The following is a 15,204-nucleotide window of genomic DNA, read 5'->3' on the forward strand; positions in this document are numbered from 1 at the left end:
TTTTGGTAAAAGCTGGTCTCTAAGAACCAGGAAGTACATTCCCCCATTGGGAAAGCTGTTTTCATGCACTGTATGTGATTCATATGTGTCTTTTGGAGAGCTTATTTTGTCCTGCCTATCAACCATTTGTTTCTGATGGATGTTTGCTGTTTTGTAAATTTCATCAGTACTCACTGGTTTACTGGAGAACAGACATTGTGACAGGCTGAATGCTATTCATCTCAGTCAGCCCCAGAACATACCATGCCATAGGTTTTTTATGTACTCTCATGCATGTTTTCTCATGACCAGCCACATGGGTTAATAATTTCCTAAGACATTTGAAAGCATTATGACATGCTTTACCTTTATCTTGGATGTTTCATGACAGACTTCTTTCTTGGGTTCTTTGACACATTTTCCTCCCCTAGAAGAAAGGCCTCTATGAATATTAAAGCTAAGGTAGGCAATGTTTTTCGTAAACACTTTTTGTTATACTGGTTGAAACTCTCTTCACATCCTTATAGCATTCAATAATAGAAGTGGTCTAAATATTGCAACATGTGCATATATCGTCTGTGAATGTGGAAGTCTCAGGACCAAAAAATGTTCGTATAAATGATAGGATGTCTTGAGGGGGACATATCATGAAAATCTGGCTTTTTCCGTGTTTAAAGGATTAGTCCACTTTCAAATAAAAATTTCCTGATAATTTACTCACCCCCATGTCATCCAAGATGTCCATGTCCTTCTTTCTTCAGTCGAAAAGAAATTAAGGTTTCTGATGAAAACATTCCAGGGTTATTCTCCTTATAGTAGACTTTAATGGTCTCCAAACGGTTGAAGGTCAAAATTAGTTTCAGTGCAGCTTCAAAAGGCTTTAAACGATACCAGATGAGGAATAAGGGTCTTATCTAGCGAAACGATCGGTCATTTTCTTAAAAAAAAATGAAAATGTATATGCTTTATAGGCACAAATGATCGCATCACAAATGCTTCCACCAGAATGCGATTCCGTATTCTTCAAAAAGCTTACACTAAATGTCCTACACCTTCCCTATTAAACTTACGGAAAAAACGGAACTGGCGCCGCGTTCATTCCGCAAGTTGAATAGGGAAGGCGTAGGACATTTAGTGTAAGCTTTTTGAAGAATACGGAATCGCATTCTGGTGGAAGCATTTGTGATGCGATCATTTGTGCCTATATTTGTGATTCTCCACCTTTGTTATTGTTGAGCAACCAAAGCGCAAGCTGTTAAAACTCCGCCCTCTTTTGGAAAGTGGGCCAGGAGCAGCAGCTCATTTGCATTTAAAGGGACACACACAAAAACGGTGAGTTTTTGCTTACACCCAAATAGGGGCAAATTTGACAGTATTTTGAGCTGAAACTTCACAGACACATTCTGGGGACACCAGAGACTTATAATACATCTTGTGAAAAGGACCAAAATAGGTCCCCTTTAAGCCCAAAGTATACTTCACTTTTTACACGTACGCGAGGGTCAGCAGACAGTGAGCGTGACGCGAATTTCGTCATCAGAAGAGTACGCGCGTACTGTACCCGCATTGCTGGATTTTTATTACTTTGTATGCGCAGGTCGCACGTGCGCATTTAATTTTTTTGCAGTAATTAGTTTATCCACAAGGTGGCAACCCGTGCCCAGGGGGCGTCAATTCACAAGGTAGTCAAAGAAAAACTGCATAAACAGCAAGGATGGAGGCCTACATAGACGAGAGATTTTGCGAAAAGGTTAGAAAGTACCCTCATTTGTACAACTCTAGCATGAAAGAATACAAAGATGTTTACATAGGTTGTAACTTGTGGCGAGAGATTGCTCAAAACTGCGCATTCGACGAGCGCCTGTGTATGCGTAAGAGTCGAATGAAGTTTACTTTGCAAGGCTGTGCATTTGATTGTGCGTGTACACTAGTGTAAAAAACGAAGTATAACCAGGGCTTTACCTGTATTTCCATACCTCCGCGCACCCTGCTCGCTCAGACATCACACGTCATCACTGTGTTCCATGAGGCTGTATGAGAAGTTGTAGACAAACAGCAGCAACCTTTTACAGTTCCTCCTGAACCAAAACAACGAGCCTATTCTGCGTTCACGCCATGTCGTGATTTCTGTAATTAAGAGATGGTGACACTATCAATGCCGAAATGAATCTGCAGCAGTCAGGTGGTAAAAGTCATAGATCTTTAAGTTGTTTACGTTCATTATTTTTTTTAATGTTTTGAGGCATGAGGTAATTTAATGTTGTTTCTTGTGACGCTTTGCAGACTGGCTGTGTGCATTCATGTGTTTCGGAGGAGGCATGGCTTTGGAAAGCGCTATGAAGGGAGGGTGGGATCTTATGATTTCAAAGCTAGCTTGCTACTATTGGTAGCCTCTCCGAAATTTCCTACCCTAGCTTTAATATTTTGTCTGAACTTTTTACCCTTTAGCAGAAATGTCCACTGAGAGTCTGAGACATCAGTTAGTTCTAGACAACAAACTGTCAGACAAAAATCAGAATGAACTTTTTATCACCCTTGTTTTAGAAACTACCTTTTCACAGGTTCTGCTGGGACAGGTTTCCCTGCAGGTTGCTCAATCATGCATGTGGTCTGAGTGAACCATTACCACACTGTCACTCACTGCACGTAGAGCCCTTGTCCTGTTCTCAGGGAGCAGAGGCCCCATTCAACATTAATAAAATAACTTCTGCTTTTAGAAAAACACTCTCACACTAAGACGTTTTGCCCAAGCCATAAGAATTTGACCATAATCCTGTCTGCTTGAAGATCTGAATCACGTCCGCATGCTAAATACAGGTTCAGAGTACGGCTGGACTGGATCAATTCTTAATGGGCATGGAAATGTGTCAGAAGGGGACCTCCTCTCCTCTGTATGGAGGGGGTCGTGGTGCCAACTGCGTGTGCTCTGTTGTGAAATGTAGTGTTGTGGACATCTATCCCTGCCTCTTTGTTAATGTTGAATTAATGATTTTCCCCTCTCACCCCATCAAAAGAAGATGATGGAAATGGCTTCGACTGACCCTGAATAATCAATTATATTAATGCAGGCCTGTGCTGGATATGAAGAGCATTTCTTTAAAAGGACGTAATCATCTGGCCTCAAGCACCACTGTCGTTCTGTGTTTATGTGTGCGTGTTTACAAAATTGTCCCCAGAAGTTGGCTAAATTTGACTGTCCTTTTGGGGACATCTGGGGACGTTCTCGTTTGGAAAAACAATTCATATATAAAATAGTGTTTTTTAAGAATGTAAAAAGATTTCTCATAGGGTTTAGGGTTTTTGTGGTCATTATTATTAATTTTATACAAAAACAACAAATATATATGGTATGTTCTAATTTAAATAAACATTTGTTTGCTATAGTTTGTGGTCAAATCTCTTATGTTCACCAGAGTTTATTTTTATTTGATAAAAAAAAAATATAAAAACAGTAAAATAATATTACAATTTAAAATATCTGTTTTATATTTTAATGTACTTTAAAATGTAATTTATTCCTGTGATGCAAAGCTGAATTTTCAGCATCATTACTCTGGTCTTCAGTGTCACATGATTTTCTTATAATTAAAACTGAAAACAGTTGTGCTGCTTAATATTTTTTGTGGAAACCGTTGATACATTTTCTCACTATGTTTTTGATTAATAGAAAGTTCAAAAGAACAGCATTTATCTGTAATAGAATCTTTTGTAACATTACATTTATCTTTACTTTTGCAGTTGATCAATTTAATACATATTTACTGAATAAAAGTATTCATTTCTTTCAAAAAAAAATCTTACTGTCCTCAAACTTTTGAATGGTAGAGAAAATCTGACTAAACTTATTTGGAAAAACAATTCTGTAATAAACTATTGTCAATAATGTCTAAAAATGTACATTTATGGGTTCATCTGCTGTCATTATAATCAGATTTATGCAAAAACAACAGAAGTATCAACAAATTGAGTAAAGACTATTTGAAAGCCAGCTTTAAATCAAACAAAGCTTTGAATATACTGATATCAACAGGTCTGTATAAAGTTATGGTTACGGTTTAACAAATATCATCACATTCATATAAAAACAGGTGTGTGTGTGTGTGTGTGTGTGTTTACTGGTTTGACCTACATTACACACTACATTATATTGTAGTGTGTATTCAGTTTCAGGTCACAGCCCCTACATATAAGACTTATACTACGGGCTGTTGAATGCTCGAATCTGATTGGTTGACCAACGTTCTAAGGCGTGCAATTATTTTCAGGGAAACGCACGGCTAAAGTAGTTCTAGCAGGTCTTGACCGCATTGCAGTTACATATCACTTCGCCAAATGTTTTCAGTTATCTAGGTCCTTACAGCTTACAACCGCAAAAGAAACAAAACCCACAATGACATCGACCAAGCAAATAAATATAGTAAACAATAGGATGAAAACGTCAAATTACTGTCATGGTTTTTGCCACAAAATACGTTTTATTGTGCCCTGAAAGCGCATACTCTCTCGCGCGCTCGTCTCTTTCAAACATACACACGTACTATCGGACACACACTCGCACAGAAACGTTTTGTCAGCGCGGCTCTGACAAATTATTCAGTAAAATAGTTTAGCAACTTAAAAGATACACGACTCACCAGCGAGGTAATAACTGTGCAGTTCTTGAGGTAGATAAATTTGTAATTTGGCTATTAGTAGAGACACTGCCGTTGGGGACGCACAGGCACAGGTAGGCTAATTCACATATGCTGCTTATTTTTTTTTTTCTCTCTCTCTCTCTCTCTCTCTCTCTCTCAACTGCGTTAATAACTGTATCAACGGTATTATTCTGCTATCAAGGCTCAAGTCTTCGTTACTAGTTCTGAAATAACGTTTTGGAATTAGCAACGGAGGCTTGGTATGAGGTGCGTAAGAAATTAGTCCCACAAACAAGAGTGTTTTAAGGACAGAAATCTGACAAATGTCTTGAAATGCAACATTGGACCAGTGTCTTGAGGTGTGGTAACCGTAGTATAAGCGGAATAATTGACTCCGGGCAGTTGAATTCTTAGAAAATACCACCTCGGGTGTGCATTATTTTCTAAGAATTCAACGGCCCGTCGTCAATTATTCCTTACATGCCGATGTCCTCATAATTCAAATCGCTAAATACTAAACAATTGTTTATTAAAATTATAAAAATTCAGAAAGTTTTCTGTGATGGTTAGATTTAGAGATAGGGGCTAGAAAATGTCATGAGCTCAGTATAAAAACCATTATGCCTATTGAATGTCCTCACAATGATATTTATCAACGTGTGTGTGTGTTCTAATTTCACTGTTCATAACTGAAGAGATCCCATTACAGTGCAACAGCAAACAAATACAATCAATACAAATCATAGCAGAAAAGTTCAATCCTCATGTGCATTTTCATAAGTTTTATACCTGCACATTCAAATGTCTTTGCCCTCAGAATCTCGTGATGAAGCCCAACAAGGTAATCAGGAACACAGACACGCTCATCGCACATCTTACGAACAATCTAAGAATGGATAGGCTCTGTCAAAACAACGTGAAGGAAAGATTAATCACACAGTGTATTTTGTGAGTCCAGTAAGGGAATGTGCCACCTGGTGGTCGGAAAGGTGACGCGCTATTTTCATTAAACTCCTCACCCAGTGACGCAAGTCTGCCGGTTTATGTGTTTTGTCACTGGTGCTGAAGAGTCCACTCCTTTCTTTCAGTTCTCAGACTAGAGGTGAGGAGACATTAACAGCCCTGTCGTCCTCGTTAGTGGCAACTAAATTTCCTTATTTCCTGAGCGCAGCTGTGAGGTGATGTGGAGTGTGCAGAGACTGATGAACGAGCCTCGATATCAACTGTGTGACAACTATCTACACAACACACCAACCACACCGACGGAAAGATGCAGGTATGGACGTCTAGTCAGTTTTAATGTCTCTAAATGGCATTATAAAGTTACAGTTAAACGTTTAAGATGAGTCAATATAGTGTGTTGCATGACCGATGCGCTTAAATGTTCCCAAAATGAACAGAACTGATATTTGCGGTCGAAGAGTGAAGTATGATATGGATAAAATAGACCACTCGCTATGTTTGGTCTCTGTAAATGTTTTTCTTTAGGTTATGTTACGTTAATTAACTTATGTGGGTGGTATGGATGTTACAGCTAATAGCTTTAGTGTTACAGCGCAGACACAGATTTAGTGTCTGCTTTATGTCGCATCATTATCTACGCCTCTTTTTCTCATTCTCAGCCTCATGTGAACTCCAAATGATTGCCTCAGTTATACTTTGTATCGTTAAACGTGAAGCTGAAGATGTGATTTTCGAGTGGATGTTAATAATGTTGTGAAGAGCACCTGTGCATTGCATCAACAGGCTCCACAGGGACTGTGGTTCAGATAATTGCATGGCTGCTATGCATTAATACGAGTTTAGATTAACAATTAATTATGTTTGTTCGTCTATAATTGAGTGTTTGACATTTTATGAGTTGCTGTGCATCTTGTTTGATATATTTTTCCACTCATTTTTCTTCCTCCTAAAATATATATTTTTTTACTTTATTCTTTGTTGGTTAACAGTTTTTTTTTTTTTATTTTTTTTTTTTTATAAAAACCCGCTTCAGAGCTTTGGTGCCTTTTTTTGTTGTTGTTGTTGTTTGGGTACAAGTTTTTACTTGTTGCAACAGCCAAATTTTTCAAAGTCAGAGCTTGGGTGTTTTCTCACTCCTCATGTTCGCTCCGAGTGGGTTTCTCTCGCTTGTGGGGAGCGTGAAATGAAAAACCCGGAATGGAGCTGGAGCCGAGTGATTATTACTAATGGGGCGCGAATAAATCGCGCTATTCGCGCGTAGTTGGACGCTTGAACATTTTGAGTTTACTCACTTCATTCGCGCGTGAAATTCACTTCACAACAGACGCGAATTCGCGTCATGGGAGGGGAAAGTAGTTGTAAAATACAGCGAATCAACTCAATTTGCCAGCTTTAGCTAGCTTGTAGTCTCAATATGTGTGTGTGTATATATATATAATATAGCTCAAATTGAGTAAAGAGCGTTTTTTACTACTTACCAGATTGTCCGACCTCCTCACTCACTTTCTTTCAAGCAAGATCCTTTTTATTCCTGTTTCTATGAAAGTACGAAGATGTATCGTACAGCTCCGGATATCCACATACAGTGACAATGATTTTGTCCTCCATTGTTGTTTCGGATTTCTGCCTCTGTTCGCTACGTCGTAATCACGTCACTACTAGAGCAAGCTCCTGATTGGTTAACGCGGCGTGAATATTCGCCAAAGTTCAGATTTTTCAACTCGCACGATTCACGCCGCGTCTTTCGGGCGAATCGCGCTGCAGGATGTTTATCGCGTCTTTGCATTGACTTAACATGTAAATCACTCGCGCTTAAAGGAACACTCCACTTTTTTTGAAAATAGGCTCATTTTCCAACTCCCCTAGAGTTAAACAGTTGAGTTTTACCGTTTTCGAATCCATTCAGCCGATCTCCGGGTCTGGCGGTACCACTTTCAGCATAGCTTAGCATAGTTCATTGAATCTGATTAGACCGTTAGCATCTCGCTCAAAAATGACCAAAGAGTTTCGATATTTTTCCTATTTAAATCTTGACTCTTCTGTAGTTACATCGTGTACTAAGATTGACGGAAAATGAAAATGAAACGGTAAAACTCAACTGTTTAACTCTAGGGGAGTTGGAAAATGAGCCGATTTTCAAAAAAAGTGGAGTGTTCCTTTAATGCTTCATTCGCGTCTGGTGTGAACGCACCATAACGCTTTTAATAGCTCCGATCCACTATATACAAAGTTCCTGTCAGGCTTTCAGTCTGTAAATTGCTTTGTGTCTTTTTATATCATGGTGGATGGTTTGGCTTCTTGTGGAACTACTTTAGGGGCCGTTTACGCAACACTGTTTTCAACTAAAAACGGAAAAGTTTTTATGTGTTTTTGTCGTTCATTTACACGACAATGGCGTTTTGGTGGCCTGAAAATGCAAACTTTTGAAAACGGATTTCAAAGTGAAATTTCAAATTTTTTGAAAACGGTCTTCGTGTAAACAACAAAAACGCGAATCGAATATGAAAACGATGACATCATACACATGCGCATTATACGTTCAGTCTATAGTGTTTCATCGCCATCTAATGGCCTGCCAGCAGAATACAGCGTTTTTAGTCATTTTCACGGATTTGTATGAATGGGGATCGTTTTGACAATGGTGGCGTCTGTAACCGGAAAACTCAAAGGAAAGTTAGTAGTTATTAAGGGTAGTTATTTCACTGTTCTAAATGTATTTATGTTATAGATCTTATTGTCAAGGGTTCATCTGTGCATATTTTGCTTTTTACAAATTGCTTTGACCTCAGGAGGCTTATGTCATAACTGTATCTTCCAGTGAAAACAGCAGACTTCTCTCTGAAATTGTATGCAGGATTTCTCCACTCCACCCCTGCAAGCTTGTGTTCATCTGCCTCCATTTTTGACCAATAGATAGAATTCCCACCCTACATTTTTTTTTCTCCCGATCCTTTACACTCGGATGTACGTCACAGTACGGAAGAAAAGATCTGTTGACACTTCCGTTTCATTGCAACTTTATATTAGCACAGTTGTGATTACCTGCAGCCTTGTGCCTACAGCATAATCACAGCCATGCTGATATTTAGGACAACAGCAATCTTGGTCATGTGATGTTGCTTAAATATTTTTTTCCACAGAGACCTTTTTCTCCCTTCTAAAATCTATTTCTCGATTAACCTCTTCGTGTCGTTTAACAGATTCAATTGAAGTGAATTGATTGTGCTTAGCTGGACGGAGAATAGAGGAGTTATTGAAGTGCTTGTGACTCAAGTTCCCTTGAGGCAATTTACTTTCGTGTCCATCACCCCCGTGAAAATTGATGCGTGGAGGTGCGATTGGAAGATTGCTGTCGCTATGTGTGATTACACCCGAGGCAGTCAGCCTTCACACGTTTCCAGCATGGAAAAGTTGTATAGCTCTTCAAAAAAAAGAAAAAAAGAAACAATTTAAATAATTATATTCATTTTTGTTATTTCCTGTTTAAGCACGGTAAGGCAATATTCTGTACTTTGTGAAATAATCCAGTTATTATGTCAACACATGACATATACTATACTTATAATTCAAATCAGCTCCTTAAATGTGAATAATTCTGCAAATCAATTGAGTGAAGCAAACATTGAGAAAATAGTAACTATAACCTTTATACTGTGCTTCAAGCAGGGTACAAGTGACCATGTACAAGTGACCAAGAGCCAAGTGTTTGGAGTCTATTGACTACATCACATGGACACACCACACAAACACTCATGAAATAAAAAGCAATAATTTAATACTTTAAAATACTCAATGACCTCAACACTTGGTTTGTGAAACATGACAAGAGTAACAATCAACTAATTGTTCATATTGGAACAAATCCATTCTGGCAAGAGGTTACTAAACATGACAATAAAATCAACAACAACAGAAATTAAGACAGTCACACAATGCAATCATATTTGTTCATACTCCAGTGCATACTGGGAGGACAGTAAATGGTCTGAACTACAAAACTATTGCTGGAAGACTAGATTGTGAGCAAAAGTAACATTTAGACAGGCAATGCTTGTAAATTCAACACAGATTATTCACATTATTTTGGATTTATTCAATTTTTTGCAAATTATACTTAGTAGTTGTTAGTAAAAGAAATGTAGATTTTATTTCAAATGCCTTTATATTATGTTCAACTGTGGTTAAATAAATCAATAAATAAAATAAAAAAAAACAAGTCCCCCTGTGGTGAAAATCAAGTTTTTAATGTTGTTTATATGTCTATGTGGTGTTTTTAATATGCTTTAAGACAAACCATGTGCAAATTGATAAGTCAACACCATTGCTGAGTATTTTCTGTTTAAAACTGCAGTGATCTAAAGACAGTTTCAAAAATGCGGTTTGAAATTGCTGGTGTTTGTGATATCACAAACTACCTTGTAACCAATCACGTCAACATGCCAACGGGCTTCAGCATATCATTAACCATGACTGCTCTGAAACAGGGGAGTCTCAAGAAGCCAGATTATCCCCATATATTTTTTCTGTTGATATAAAAAATCAGGTAGATTTAGCAACATAGCAGGTGTATGGTGTATATTACGATGTTATGATGAACTATACGCCTTTCTCCACTGACGTTCTGAGTTGTTCAAAGCCTTTCTAAGGATACTGATTTTTAGAAGGCAGACCCAGATGGCAGAAGGGAACATGGTTTGTGTAACATTAGCAACACATTATTATCAGCCTTTTGATAATGTAGTCAAGCAAAAGGCTAATCACATTAATTATCGTTATGTGTCCAACGTTGTAAAGAGCGATACGATTGTGCAGCGTTTACTTCAGTAAGTTAGCCAAGTGGATCTCTGAGCTCGTGCGAGTGAGTGGAGGCGGGGCTAATTAGCATATTCATAGAACCATGTATACTAAATGAAACAAGGGTGTAGAGTTACATTCAAACTATTTTAAGGCATGAAGAAATCTTTTTCACAGGAAAAAATGTTTAACTATAATTTTGGTGTTCAAAGATGAGTTTTAAGTAGGGATGCACCGATACCATTTTTTAAGGACCGAGTACGAGTACCGATACTTTTTTTTTATCTGGTACTCTTTGATACCGATACGATGCCTATATACATTTATTCATTTCTTTTTTTTCTTGTTTGATGTGGCAGTTTTCCAAGCACAACACAGTGAGACTAATGAATGTAGGACAGCTTCTTTATTATTACTCCAATGAAAAAAGTAATAATTTTTATGTCCTTGTCGCAAACTTTCACAGTGTCCAATACCCTGCAAAGGGCATAATTACCAAATTACAAAATAAAAACAAAAACAAACATCATGTCTTTTTTAAACTGCCTTTCAAAAACTAAACAAATATTACAGAGCAAATGTTTATAACATAACACTGTGAAGAACCAATGTAAACAACCTAGGGTGACCAGATTTCTCATGGTGGAATACAGGACGAGTGGGCCATGATATGAGAAATTTTATTTCACAATATATATTATATATACATTTATTTAACATCTTTTGTTGTTTTATTAACATTAATGACAGACAAATATTTAATTAGGCTACTGTCCTTTAAGACCGAATCCATGGATGTAATATAGGCCTGCTCTGACATATATCCTGTTTTCACCCACCTGTTTACGTCCACTTAAGCCATAACCGACTGTATTTACGTGAGATACTCCACACGATTAACATTTTGACAACTACAGTATGTGTGCATTTGACCATTCAGGCATAAGGAGAACTGATCGCACGCTGTCTGAGAGAACTGAGATCACGCACAAGAAAGAGAGAGAGCACTTCTGGTTTGTGTCATTCAGCGCGATTCCGCCTATCCCGCCTTCACATGCAGTTCGCAATGTGTGGGTTGTCATCATTAATTTTGAAGTATTTCCACACCTCTGAGGCTGACATTGTTTTTGCTGCTGCCACCGGTGTCTCTGTGCACAGAAAATTCTGTCAGTTACGTCACATGAGGTATCGGTCTTTGGTATCAGGGGTATTTTTAGGAGTACGAGTACAAGTACATGAGCTTGGTATCGGCCCGATACCGTTACTGTTATCAGTATCGGTGTATCCCTAGTTTTAAGGGATAAAATTATTGATTACAGGGGGACTTTAAATATAGTCTATGTATTATACATTTTCATGAAATCTACAGAAGCACAGAATCCATTCCACAGCCTGAACGATTAACTCGACTAAAGAATCAGTGTTGGGGGTTTTAAAGGAGTGTTGTAGATCACTGTTTCTAGTGTTAGACTCCTTAAGAGAATTGATTTTGGGTCAGCTGTTGGGTATTTGATGTAGTCAGCTTCTCTTGACTGACATTACGTTGAACACCCCTGTCCATGGTGCTGAAACCTGTAGTTTGTTTCTTTTACAGATGTGACACCGCTTCTGCTGTAATAGACTCTACCTGCAATTTGAGGATTGTAATGTGAGTCCAGGTGCAGTCCCGTAATTTTATGCTGGTGGAGAGGAGTGAGATGCTTCACTCGGCTGCCATGACAACAGGACTTTTCTTTGTTACTTGGCTCTTGTATACAAGCGCACGAGGCAATCCCGTTGTGTCGGTGCCGGAGGGTGGGGAGAAAGAGCGTTTGGAGCGTGTTCTGACCCAGGCCAAGGAGGGTGCGCTGAGCCCTGGTGCAAGGCAGCGTTTGGAGGAGCTGAGTAATCTTGAATTGGAGGGGATCAAGGGCGTGAACAGATCTAGTGTTAGCAGGACCCGACCCAACTCGAGCCCCTTGAGACGAGGGTCCAAACTGCAGGGTAAGACCCTCGAAACCTGGGGTGAGCAAGAATCACTCAAGCAAACTGAAGAGACTCTTACAGAAGAGGCCAACACCTCCCTCGATGCGACCGATGAGTACGCGTATCCCGATTACAGGGGTAAGGGCTGCATGGACGAGACAGGGTTTGTGTTCGCCATCGGGGAGAAATTCACCCCAGGACCCTCCACCTGCCCCTGCTTGTGCACAGATGAAGGTCCTCTGTGTGCCCAACCAGAGTGTCCAAAACTTCATCCACGTTGCCTGCGTGTTGACACCAGCCAGTGCTGCCCGCAGTGCAAAGAGAAGAAAAACTACTGTGAATTTCGAGGAAAGGTCTACTCATCTCTGGAGGAGTTTAAGGTTAGAGGAGCACATTAAATGATTTATTATCCATTCCAGATGCCATCTTTAAAGGATTAGTTCTCTTCAGAATTAAAATTTCCTGATAATTTACTCACCCCCATGTCATCCGGAAAACATTCCAGGATTTTTCTCCGTATAGTGGACTTCAACGGCTACCAATGATTTGAAGGTCCAAATTGCAGTTTCAAAGGGCTCTACACGATCCTAGCAGAGGAATAAGGGTCTTATCTAGCGAAACGATCAGACATTTTCTAAAAAAAATGAAAATTATATACTTTTTATTCACAAATGCTCGTCTTGCACTGCTTTGCATCATGTGTGATGTAGGCAAAAGTACCGAGCAAGTGTTTATAGAGCAAATGTGCAAAGACTAAGTCGAACAGCCTTTACAAAAAAAAAACGACGATTTTGAAGTTGGAGAAAAAAAATAAGATGGAGTTTTTCGCCTTACCGCCATACTTCCGCCTTCGACCTGGAGTCCTTAAGATCCTCATCTGGGATCAGCCCTTTGAAGCTGCATTTAAACTGCAATTTGGACCTTCAACCCGTTGATAGCCGTTGAAGTCCACTATATGGAGAAAAATCCTGGAATGTTTTCCTCAAAAACCTTCATTTCTTTTCGACTGAAAAAAGAAAGACATAAACATATTTTGTATGACATGGGAGTGAGTAAATTATCAGGAAATTTGAATTCTGAAGTGAACTAATCCTTTAACTAGGTTTATTCTTCTCTTTTATCTGTATTCAACAGTGTCAGGAGTACTAGAGTGACCTTTATTTTATGGCAGATTATGTGAAGACTTTGAGTTTAGATCTTTATCCCTACGAATCCCTGTTCATTATTGAGTGGGATTGAATTTCTGTGGTCCAGTGGAGTTTTCTGTCCAGTTGAAGAAATCTAATGTGTGCACATCATGTCTTGATTATGTATTGATTCCAGCAGGCCAAAAATGAGATTTCAAAATTGCACATTTTTTCATTTTTAATCCATCACTCTTCCTTAGCCTGAGCCTTTCCCCAGGGAAGAGGCTCACAATAAAATAAAATGCAGTTTTTTCCTGCATTTTATGCTGTGAAATTGTGAAGAGTTCAATTATTATGCGAAACTAATGGTGACTTATCTTGCTTAGGCTGTGTTATGTAAGAGAAGAAGACAGGCATTTTTTCTGTAAGGCCCTATTATGATGCTCTCTAATTTCGCCTTTAGTGAAAAATGCTTGTCATCAGTTTCAGAGTTAGCAGCAGGTGCACAAATGATTCTTTTTGAACTGCATGTCTCACCTCACAGTGTAGCCAAAGCCATTAGCTGCTTCTACAGCTTATGCTCTTGATTCAATTTTCATTGGTTCCTCCTCCTGTGACACTGGAGTCCTTATCCAAAGCACCTGAGCTTTATGGTAAGCAAGCAGTGAGATTTATTAATGCAGAAGTCAGCATAAGTGCTTTTCACAAAGAGTGGTAATGACCAAGCACTGAATTTATTGGTTCTGCTCAGCTGTACCTAATGCATATGCAGAATGCAAAGGAAACCATTAAACCCTCGGCAGAACGAAATGAGTCCGGTATCATATCTGTTTAGTCCCACAATGCAGGTTTCTCAGGGGGAGCTGCTGAACGAATCCTTACTTGCCTCTGTTGAACTTTTCGATTTTAGAAACCCCATGTGAATTTTTATTTTCCATCACAATTGGAGGTGACACATTGTCCTCTGTTTGATTTGATAAAGATTGTCTCAGGAGATACTGTGTGCAGAAGGTTCTTTTCACAGAAATGCTAATGCCAGAAAAGTCCTTTGTACTTTATGCTTGGTAGCAGAGAAGAAGCAGTGAGCAAAACTGATCGGTTTGTTCATATATACAGTATGTGATTTCTGGGACATCTGTAGAGTCACATGAATGCTTCAGAAATCCACTGTGTGACAAGACTCTGAATTTATCACATGAATACAGTTCGGTTTAGCTTCATAAAAATGCATATGGGCACTTTTGGTGCTGTGGATTTTTAAAACCATTTTTAAATTCGCTAGTTTAATTTGTCTTTTAACAACCTCCAAAAGTGTATACACATGAATCACACCAGAATTATGGCATTTCTCTGTTCCATCCCTGATGGAAATGACATTTAAAACATTTGTGGAATAAAATGACAAATTCTTTCTCTTACTAAGGCTAATTTTATGGCTTGCTTTTTATGTAAATATAAGTAAATACAGACAATTAAAATACTTCCACAATTTTTGCATACTTTGACAAAATACAACTTGAGTGAAAATTACGCACAGTAAAGATATTGTTTGTTTATTATGATATTTAAATGGATTTTGTAAGTTTTTTTCACACGTTGCAAATCATTTTATCTTAAAGCTGCAGTCCGTAACTTTTTTTGGTTAAAAATTGTCCAAAATAAATTTGAGCAAGTACATAACCAGCCAGTGTCCAAAACTGTCTCCTTACCTTAGCCCAATTCACAATGGTAAGTTTGTAATA

The 15,204-nt window shown here is 38.5% G+C and overlaps 1 protein-coding gene across 4 annotated transcripts in view; it reads left to right on the forward strand.

The window, feature by feature from the left end:
* The first annotated feature begins 5,585 nt into the window (after positions 1-5,585).
* Positions 5,586-15,204, forward strand: part of vwc2 (von Willebrand factor C domain containing 2) — a 32,704-nt gene continuing 23,085 nt past the window's right edge. The window contains exons 1-3 of one of the 4 annotated variants that reach the window (XM_051918101.1): positions 5,586-5,715; positions 5,785-5,889; positions 11,965-12,715. In XM_051918101.1, the coding sequence (XP_051774061.1) occupies positions 12,047-12,715 (669 nt within the window). In that variant the 5' untranslated portion in view covers positions 5,586-5,715; positions 5,785-5,889; positions 11,965-12,046. Of the gene's footprint in view, positions 5,890-11,964; positions 12,716-15,204 lie in introns of all 4 variants that reach the window. The other 3 variants (XM_051918102.1, XM_051918100.1, XM_051918104.1) reach the window with 3 other exon arrangements.

The sequence above is a fragment of the Ctenopharyngodon idella genome, chromosome 13, assembly GCF_019924925.1.
Source record: "Ctenopharyngodon idella isolate HZGC_01 chromosome 13, HZGC01, whole genome shotgun sequence".
Taxonomy (NCBI): Eukaryota; Metazoa; Chordata; class Actinopteri; order Cypriniformes; family Xenocyprididae; genus Ctenopharyngodon; species Ctenopharyngodon idella.